Below are 10,865 nucleotides of genomic sequence, written 5' to 3'. Positions count from 1 at the left end.
GTGAGGGGTTGTGTGTGTGAGGCTGTGCGTGAGGGGTTGTGTGTGTGGATTTGACTCCTGGTTCAGTTGCTGTTATTTCATGTTATCATCCAATAAAACGTAAATGGCACAAACAGAACCTGAGGTTCTTGGAAGACAAGTTCATCTCCTGTTCCCCTCAAACATCGCCTCTCAAATAGATTAAAACCCTAAGCAGGACAAGTGACCAAAAGTTAGTAAAAAAAAATCCTTCAAATTTTAAGCTCTTTCTAAGGCAGAGAAAGATGCCCGAAGGCATAAGGAGGGCTTAGGGTCCAGAGCTTTGCCACTGAAGGCTTGGTCATTAATGCTGGCTTGATGGAAAGTGAGATAAGACCATAAGATATCTCCCACCTTGGATGGAACAAGAGAGAGTGCATATTCATAACTTCAAAGTTATTTTCCTGTCAGCGTGCAGCAGTGTACCTCCTGGCTTTCATAGATGTATGTAGTGGCAGTGATGTAGGAGGGGCCTTCCTGACCTGAAGGCTCAGTGGACTGCACTGTAGCTGGTTTATTTTTATAAGAACAGATTTCAGGAAATTTTAGTACCTTGTGTATAATACCTATTTATGTTACATGCTGACTGTTATTTCCTGGCAATCAACTGTGGATTTATCATCCAATAAGCTTGGAGCAATTATGTTGCAATCATTAATCCTTCAGTGTAACCTCATCAGGTATTGGCTGCTGGGCTTTGTTGCCACCTCACCTCTCAGCCTGGCCGCCAGGGACACTATAATCAAGGCAATGCCTTCATCCCTGTCAGTAGGGTGGGTTTGTGAGGAAATCCCCCACTGAGGCCATGCAGATGACTTAAGTCTCCACTGGACTCCTAGCAGTGGGGGCTGGTTAGATCAGTTGACTGGATGGTTAGCTTGCAATATAGAATGACACCAGCAATGAAGAGTCAATTCCCACATGAGCTGTGGTGACCATGAAGGACTCTTCTTCTCAACCTCCCCCCCTCAGGTGAAACCAGCGCCAGCCTGTTTGCAGATGATATCTAGATTGGTGGTACAGTGGACAGTGAAGAAGGCTGTCTAAGATTACAATGGGATTTTGACCAGCTGGGCCAATGGGCCGAGGAGTAGCAGATGGGGTTGAAATTGGATAAATGTGAGGTGTTGCATTTTGGTAAGATAAACAGGGCAGGACTTAACACAGTTAATGGTAGGGCCCTGGGGAGTATTGTTAAACAGAGAAGCCTAGGGATGCAGATGCATAGTTCCTTAAAAGTGGTGCCACAGATAGAAAGGATGGTAAAGAAGGCATTTGACACGCTTGCCTTCATCGGTCAGAACGTTGAGTATAGGTGTTGGGACGTCATGTTGCAGTTGTACAGGATATTGATGAGGCCACTTTTAGAATACTGAGCAGCAGTACCAAGTCAGTCCCAAAGTCTTAATGTGTGATCCTTGGCAGTGAATGCTAATAAGGAACTTTCCTATGAGAAAGACATCACTCACAGTGATCTGAAAATTACACTGAATTCTGGTATCAGTTCCCCCTGCTATTTATATAGAGGTTTTAGGGTGGCACGGTGGCACAGTGGTTAGCACTGCTGCCTCACAGTGCCAGGGACCTGGTTTTGTTTCCACCCTCAGGCAACTGTCCGTGTGGAGTTTGCACATTCTCCCTGTGTCTGTGTGGGTTTCCTCTGGGTGCTCCGGTTTCCTCCCACAGCCCAAAGATGTGCAGGCTAGGTGGATTGGCCATGCTAAATTGCCCGTAGTGTTCAGGGATGTGTAGATTAGGTATGTTTATAAGGGGATGGGTCTGGGTGGGATGCTCTGAGGGTCGGTGTGGACTTGTTGGGCCTGTTTCTACACTGCAGGGATTCTATGATAAAAGCTGTTTCTTGCAAATGTGTAAGTGTTAAAATAGCAGCAAGAGGGGAGGGTGTACCTGACACATTTGCACACTGACATTGCTTGCTAAACATCACTGTTGTGTTGTTACACTCAACTACCTGTGAGTGAAAAGTTCAGATGTTCTTCATGTTGCGGGATTGATCCATGCAGATCGCTAGTGTTGTCACTTTAGCCATTGATCTGTTTTGAACTATTTCAGTTGAAACAATGGGAGCGGGAATAACATTGGCTTTTGTGTTCTTTGGGAACTGAATGCAACCAGTGTAGTATATACTGCCCACAATTGCCCAATGGAAATACAACAAGGGAAGCATTGAAAGTAATTCCCACAGCCTCTGCAGCACCAGCACACTTATCACCGGTCATATTAAAACTCCAGAACTTGCCATGTGTCACATAAACTCTGACTCCTGGCTTAATGATGCCTCATTTTTACAATAATTGTTCTGATTTTCAAATCTCTTCATGACCGCATCCCTTTGTATCTGTGTAAGTCCTCCTGGCTTACAACTTTCCTGTGCTAATGATTCTGACCTCTTGAGCAACCCTAGTTTTAATTACTCCATTATTGGTGGCCGTGTGTTCAGGCGACTGAGCCCCGAAGCTCCAGAATTCCTTCCATAAAACCCTTTGTTTCTTTGCTTTTGTCCCTCCTTTAGACCATAAGATATAGGAGTAGAACTAGAAATTCAGCCCATCGAATCTGTTCCACCATTGGATCATGGCTAATACGTTTTGCACTCCCATTCTGCCCATAACCCTTGATCCCGTTACTAATCAAGAACCTATCTATCTCTGTCTTAAATACACTCAATGACTTGGCCTACGCAACATTCTGCAGCAATGAGTTGCACAGATTCACCACCCTCTGGCTGAAGAATTTCCTTCACATCTCAGTTCTAAAGGGTCTCCCTTCACTCTGAGGCTGTGCCCTTGGACCTTAGTCTCTCCTACTCGTGGAAACATCTTCTCCACGTCCACTCTACTCAGGCTCTCAATATTCTGTAACTTTCAATCATATCTCCTCATCATCCTTCTAAACTCCATTGACTACAGACCACCCCCCCAACCAAGTCCTCTTCTTGTAAACCTCCTCTGTATCCCTCCAAGGCCAGCACATCCTTCCTTAGGTTTGGGGCCCAAAATTGCTCACAAATGCAGTCTGACCAGAGCCTTATACAGCTTCAGCAATACATTCAGCTGTTGTATTTTAGTATTTTAAATGAACGCTAACATTGCATTTGTCTTCCTAAGTGCCAACTGAACTTACATGCTAACCTTAAGAGAATCCTGAACTAGGACTCCTAGGACACCACCCATTTTTAGGTGCTGCCTGGTGCTGCTCCTGACATGCCCTCCTGCACTCTCCATTGAACCAACGCTGATTTCCTGGCTTGATGGTAATGGTTGAGTGGGGGATATGCCGGGCCATGAGGTTATAGATTGTGCTGGGGTACAATTCTGCCGCTGTTGATGGCCCACAGCGCCTCATGGATGGAAATTGAGAGTCAACCACATTGCTGCGGGTCTGGAGTCACATGTAGGCCAGACCAGGTAAGGATGGCAGATTTCCTTCCCTAAAGGACATCAGTGAACCAGGTGGATTTTTCCAACAATCAACAATGGCTTCATGGTCATCCTTACACTCTCAATTAAAGACTTTTTTTTAAAAATTGAATTCAAATTCTACTATCTGCTGTGGCAGGATTTGAACCCAGGTCCCCTGAACATTAGTTGAATTTCTGGATAAATAGTGTAATGATAATACCACTAGACCATTGCTTCCCCACTTTTTTGCCTTTTTTTAGTGCTTTTCTGCAGTTTTTGAAGGATTTTCAATCTTCTAGCTCCCCACTAATCTTCACCACCTTGTTTGCTTTTTCGTTTGCTTTTATGCTGTCCCTGACTTTTCTTGCCAGCCTTGCTTGCCTTGTCCTCCCCTTAGTATGTATGTCCTTCATTGGGATGTATTTCTGCTATGCCTCCTGGGTTACCCCCAGAAACACCTGCCTTTGCTGCTCCACCATCTTCCCTGCTAGGCTCCCCCTTTCCAATCAACTCTGGCCAGCTCCACCCTCATGTCTTTGTAGTTCCGTTTACTCAGTTGTAAGACTGTTACATAAGATCATAAGAACATAAGAACCAGGAGCAGGAGTAGGCCGTCTGGCCCTTCGAGCCTGCTCCGCCATTCAATAAGATCATGGCTGATCCTTTCATGGACTCAGATCCACTTACCCGCGTTCTCACCGTATCCCTTAATTCCTTTATTGTTCAAAAAAAGTCTACTTTTTTTTAAAAAACATTTACTGAAGTAGCGTCAACTACTTCACTGGGCAAGGGATTCCATAGATTAACAACCCTCTGGGTGAAGAAATTCCTTCTCAGTTCAGTCCGAAATCTGCTCCCTCTAATCTTGAGGCTATGCCCTCTTGTCCTAGCTTCACCTGCCAGTGGAAACATCCTCTCTACTTCTATCTTATCTATTCCCTTCATAATTTTATATGTTTCTATAAGATCTGCTTCCAGCTTCTCCTTCTTAACCTATAGGGTGAATTGTGTCATTTTGTGGTCACTGCCCCCTAGGGGATCCTTGCCTTTAGGCTCCCAAATCAAGTCTGCCTCATTATACATCACCAAATCAGAATTGCCTGTTCCCTAGTGGGCTTAATCACAAACTGCTCCAAAAGACCATTTTGTAGACATTCCACAAATTCCTTTACTTGAGATCCACTACCAATCTGATTTTCCCAGTCCACTTACATGTTGAAATTCCCCGTGGTTGTTGTAATAGTGCCTTTCTTAGACACTTGGTAAAATTTGCCACTTTGAATATTCTTTTAATCATCTGTTACAATAGCTATTTTTGTGGGTCAGTGACACCAATAGTTCCTGAAAGGCAAGAAGTTGGTGTTATTTAATCTCACCCTGACCCAGCAGTGCATCACAACTAAAGCAGTCAGACAGGAGGTCAGTTCCTAGATTTCAGCCAATGCCTCTTCCCAGTGGATGAGAGGTAATGTTGGATCAGCCATGGTTCTATTGAATAGGGGAGTAGGTTCAAGGGGGCAAAAGGGCCTACTGTTTGTTCCCTTCTCTTCTGGTCTTATCCTACTGTTAGTGTTCAGTGTGATGTCCACTGATTGTCCAGGGCACCCTGTATGCAAGTGAGTTTTGCATGAAGTTTTGGGTTTGTAAATTGAAGGATAAATCTGATGATCAGCAAGTCTGATACACAAAGGGATTCTAATTCACTGCCCTTTGTGTGAAGAATGTATTGACATTGATAACAATGACCTGGACATAGTGGTGCTCCCAATGTGTCTCCTGTCCTTGTCCTTCTAGGGGTACAGGTCATTTACTAAGAGGGTATTTTTCTTAAACTGAAAAAAAAATAGTTTATTATAAAAGGAAGACAGTGTTTGTCATTTGCATCCAGCTTCGAAAAGTCAGCAAGGAATCTAACCCAATCTCTGAAAGGGCTTACAAAGGGGTTAATATTTTGTTGAGTGATTGGTTAGCTTGTTTGCATCATTTGAGTGGAAAAAAGTGCTCATTTTAACTTTCATATGAGTGTGGGAGCCACTACATTACAAACATTACAGAAAGGAATTTTAAGCCCATAAACCACAGAGAAAGGGAGTGAGGTATTGAACCCACAATACCGAGGCAGAAATAAGAGCAGGAGCAATTCCTTTTGACTGATTGTTACCTGGTTCATCATTTATGGTATAGCCTTTTACATCAGCTTGACTTTCTCATCCTATCCCCATTTCCCCAATTCACTGCTACAGAAGGCTGTGGAGGCCAGGTCATTGAGTACATTTAAGACTGAGATATATAGGTTCTTGATTATCGAGGGAATCAAGGGTTACAGGGAGAAAGTGGGAGAATGGGGTTGAGAAACTTATCAGCCATGATTGAATGGCGGAGCAGACTCAATGGGCCGAATGGCCTAATTTCTGCTCCTGTGTCTTATGGTCTTCCCCTGATTAGCACAGTGCCCAAAATTCAATTGATTGAGACTTGCATGGACACACATGACTGATAGTCACAGTCCCGTGGGGTAGAGAATTGCCAGGAGTCACAGCGCTCTGGGTGAATAAGTTTATCCTCTCCTCAGTTCATAATGCCTCACTTATTACCCTCTTAGCTTAGTTTGGAGTCTTGCCTAGAAACTGGTTTAATGTAAGTCCTTTCAGAGATTGGGTTTGATTCCTTACTGACTTTTCGAAGCTGGATGCAAATGACAAACACTGTTGTCCTTGTATAATAACTCTTTTTTTCCAGTTTAAGAAAAATACCCTCTTAGTAAATGACCTGTACCCCTAGAAGGACAAGGACAGGAGACACATTGGGGCACCACTATGTCCAAGTCATTGTTATCAATGTCAATACATTCTTCACACAAAGGGCAGTGAATTAGAAGCTTTCTACTACAACAACAGTTGAAGCTGGGCGACAATTGTAAATGTCAGAAAAGAGATTGTTGGTTTTTATTGGGTAAGACTATAAAAAGTTATAGAGCGAAGGTAGATAGATAGGGTTAAGATACAGATTAGCCTGGGCCTAATTGATTAGTGGAAAAGGCTCGGGGGCCATGAGTGACCTCCTCCTCAGTTCCTACCAAATTATTATCAGATTTCCAAGGATTGTGTTTGTTGAGTTGAGATGCTGAGATGAACAGTCAAGACACCCCAGCACTCACAGCATCAAAGTTCAAACAGGTCAGGGAGGAACTCAGCTAAAGCATAAAAAAAACAATTGAGGAACTGCAAAAGCTGTACATCATTGGAACAAGGGGCTAAAGCACGTTCAGAAATCCAGTTTTGGTGCTTTGGAAAAGAAAGTTAGAATGATTCTTACAAATCTTAAAATAGGCAAGGAGGTAAAATGTACAAAAAGATTGCTTTGTTGACTTGAAGAGGAGAGCTACATGTAAGAGTTGAATGTTTCAATGGCCTTGTTTTAGAATTCATGGTATAGCATGAACACTGTGTTGCTGGTGAAGAAAACCGAAGTAATTGTAGAAATATGATAAGTGCCTGGCATTCCCATGGTAACAGATCATTGCATGAAGACTACGAATTGTGGCTTACCACATGTGGCAAACGTCTTAATGGGGACATTTTTGGGGATTGTAATCCCCAAGAGTCAAAGAACAGAAGAGAAGACCTGGCCTGCACACAATGCTCAATATTGCCCCACACAATGCAGTGCACTCTACATTGTTCCTTTGGTTTGTTCCTGTGGTTGGTGACGTCCTCACAGTGTGCTATCGGTTTTGATTCCCGTGTATTTATTCATGATTGCAGAATGATGTAATGCATATAGATTGCCTCAGTTGTACTGACAGACAGTGGGATAGTGGTCTTGTGGTTCAGTAGGTGGCGCCACTGCCTCTGAGCCAGTAACTCTGAGCTAAAGTTCAGTCCAGAACTTGTTGGCCATAGGAGCAGTTTTCCTGGGTTGATAATCAGCCTGCTGATCTGTCCAACTCTTCCACTCTATCCCCCAAAGAGGAGAAAGTATGTGCAATGATACGAAACAAAGAAAGAAACCAATGAATTTCAGACTGCGAGCATTATCACTGATGTTGTGTCTGTGAAATTGCAGTCTCATTACCAAGGGATGATTGCAGTCAGTATCAAAGGGGTGTCACTTTGTTTTACAGAAAACTGTGTAGTTTCATTCAGAGTAATTTGTCAGGGGAAGGAAAGCTTCCTGTAGTATTAAACCACTGGGAATCGTGGCACCATGGTGCACAATGCAGAAGTGTTCTCCGTTGTAAGGGTTTAGTTAACCATTTTAGTCTTGGTCATAAGTTTTAATTCTCCGCTGGTTCCTTTATATCCCAGCACTGAATAATTAAATAAAAACAACAACTAGTAACAGAAGTAGGCCATTCAGCCCCTTGAGCATTCTGTGCCACTTGATCATGTTAAGTCTTATCCGATTGTGGCTTACAGAAGTTTAGCCTAACTTCACACTTAGGTTATGCATGCAACAACCACCTTATTTCCAGTCATTGCTGGTAAGGGAATAACCCTGTTCGAGCCAATGCCTGTACAATACCATTAGAGTGAATTTTCTGTCCAGGCTAAGTGTTGCCTCAGCAGAAGTCCTAACTGATGAAGTGAGTGAAGGTGTAGGCACTCCTGGATCCATACAATGGTTACAACCTAGAACAGCAACACATTCACAGTTATTAAGATTGACTGTTGCAAATCTGAAAGTGTCACTTACTGCTTGCACAGACATGATGGATTGAATTTCCACCTTCTGTCTGCATGACTGTATGGTTCAATGATACGCACCCAGGAACAATCAGTCATCGAGCACAGAGCCAAAAAGCATAGAAATGAAGAGTCTTCATGCCCTTTGCGTTGTTCAGTAGTATCCGAGGACTTCCCACAGGGCGGTTTTGTCTCATGTCCTTTAATCATCTTGTGTAACAAAGTCCACCACTTTCCTATTTGAGGTTTTCAGTTGATACCCAATCTGAACATCTTTTTGCAAGAGAGTTCCAGATTGTGTGAAAGCAAATGGAGTACATTAAGTAAGAAGTATTCTTTGAGGGGCCAAATGGCCTGCTCCTCTTAACTCTTGTGTTGGTATGTGATGCAGTACTCCCACATTCCCCACGTTCTCGTGTTTTAAGTCAGTTTTCCAAATAATTATTTTCGCATCAAAATTCTTATTGGGTTGTTTATAGAAATGGGTCACGGGGTTACAGGATGGAGCAGACTTGATGGGCTGAGTAGCCTCATTCTGCTCCTGTATCTTATGGTCTTATGAGCCTGCTCCTAATTCATATGCTTGTATATAGAAACTGTGTTTTTCAATATGTATGAGTTTGTGGGTTGAGTTAGTATAATTTTACTGAGCTTTTCACCATCTCTTCACCCTTTTCTGTTTTTCCTCACTGCTGGTTTTCTTGCTTTCCTGCATATTTTGTTCATGACTTGATCGATAACGTAGTGCCAGTGTTGGTGCACATAGATAGGAACAGACCCAAAAATGCTTTCTAATGCATTATAAATGTCACTTTTCCCATTTCTAATTGTTGATTTCTTACACATTGGAGGATTCGCATTCGTATGGCAGTTTAAACGTGCTCAGTGCATTCCCAAGCACTTTTGAAACTTTTGCTTCTGTTGCAGCTGAGAAACATGTGGCAGACAATTTGTGTACACTAATCATGACCCGCAAACAGCAAAGAGATGGTGACTGGATCATCTGCAAGGGCACAAAGAGAACTTCTTAACAACCAGATATTGACTTAGAAACTCTTACATTCACCCAAAAGACTTAGTATTTGCTAAAGTTTTCCTCTGTGTAGATGCTGGCCCTGATATTGAAGCATTGAAGTCCTAGTGTAGATTAAGCTCAAAAATCAGAGGACACCAGGTTATAGTCCAAACGCCTCCTTCACCCAATGAAGGGGCAGCGCTTCCAAAGCTTGTGATTTCAAATAAACCTGTTGGACTGTAACCTGGTGCCGTGTGACCTTCTGACACTGTCCACCCCAGTCTAACTCCGGCTCCTCCTCATCGTGGCTTCTAGTGTAGATTAAATCATTGAGTTTCTGAGCACAGGGTAAACCCTGAACCCTGAAGACTCAATTCAAGCATTCAAGGTAATATTTGAAGTTGAAATAATGCACAGGGTTACGGCAAAAAGCAGGAGATTGACAACAAGTTAAAATGCTCAGAGAGCTGGTTCAGACATGATGGCGCAAATGGCATCTCTCTGCACTGAAACAACTCTGTGATTCTGAAGTGACAGTCTCTCCACAGAGCCAAGGCTGACACCCTCAATACGTATATATTGTTCTTCTTTATGTAGTGTATTTCAGCACTAACGACAATTTAAAATACAATCCTTTGGCTTCAAACCTGGTTGTATTGGGATGGAATCATAGAATTGTACAGTGCACAAGGATACCGTTTGGCCCATTAAACCAGTGCCATCTCTTTGACAGATTGAAACAATTAATTCCACTCCTCTATCCTTTGTCCATAGCCCTGCAAACCTGTTTCCTTTACAAGATTTTATCCAATTCCCTTTCAAAAGTCAATAGTTGTTTGTTTTTTTTTAAGGTAAATTTAAACTGAAAGATTCAAAATCTCAAAATGTTCAGGTGGGATTTGATCTCACTATTATTATCTCCAAGCTAGTTGTTCGGTAACATCACCTCTGTACTGTTTACATTTTGCATTTCTCATGTGAATGATATTCCTTGTGCATTTTGAGTGTCTGATTCATTTCTCCTTTTCTCAGATGAACGCCACACGCACGTGCGGAAACAGAAGTATATCTTCAACATCAGTTCCATGGAAAAGGAAGGTTTGCTGGGAGCTGAGCTACGGATCCTGCGAACACGGTCAGCAGATCCAAGGCGGGCACGAGTTCCAGGAACTGTGTACAACCTCCGAATATCCAAGTGCCCCATAGACAGGCAGAAGCCAATTGTACTTGATTCTTGCTCTGTTGATCTTTTGGATGCACCCAAATGGGAAGTCTTTAACGTTTGGAAACTCTTCAAAACGTACCGGAAGGAGCAGCCGTTGACTCAACTTTGCATCGAGCTGGAGGCCTTGGTCAGAGGAAGAGCAGTGGATTTAAGAAGCTTGGGTTTTGGCAGGGCAGATCGCCAAACCAAAGAGAAAGCTCTTCTGCTGGTGTCAGGTAGGACCAAAAAACGGGACCTGTTCTTCAACGAAGTCAAAGCCAGATCGGGCCAGGATGACAAAACTGTTTATGAATTCCTGTTCAACCAGAGGAGGAAGAGAAGGGCCCCTCACACATCCCGACAAGCAAAAGGCAAGAAGGCCAAGCCAAGGTGCACTAGAAGACCTCTCCATGTGAACTTCAAGGAGATGGGCTGGGATGACTGGATCATTGCTCCATTGGACTATGAAGCCTATCACTGTGAAGGAGTTTGTGACTTTCCTCTTCGGTCTCATTTAGAAC

At 43.1% G+C, this 10,865-nt stretch overlaps 1 protein-coding gene across 1 annotated transcript in view; it reads left to right on the top strand.

Moving 5' to 3' along the window:
• The window catches only part of LOC109923054 (growth/differentiation factor 5-like), a gene marked incomplete at its 3' end in the record, with an annotated part of 19,786 nt that extends 8,922 nt beyond the window's left edge, over window positions 1-10,864 (top strand). The window contains exon 2 of the mRNA XM_020523097.2: window positions 10,173-10,864. Coding sequence (XP_020378686.2) covers window positions 10,173-10,864 — 692 coding nt within the window. The remainder of the gene's footprint in view (window positions 1-10,172) is intronic.
• Between the last annotated feature and the right edge of the window lies 1 nt (window position 10,865).

This window comes from Rhincodon typus, chromosome 19, assembly GCF_021869965.1.
Source record: "Rhincodon typus isolate 14 chromosome 19, sRhiTyp1.1, whole genome shotgun sequence".
Lineage (NCBI taxonomy): Eukaryota > Metazoa > Chordata > Chondrichthyes > Orectolobiformes > Rhincodontidae > Rhincodon > Rhincodon typus.
The sequence above is the reverse complement of the archived record's forward strand: the minus strand, read 5'-3'. Positions and strand labels throughout refer to the sequence as shown.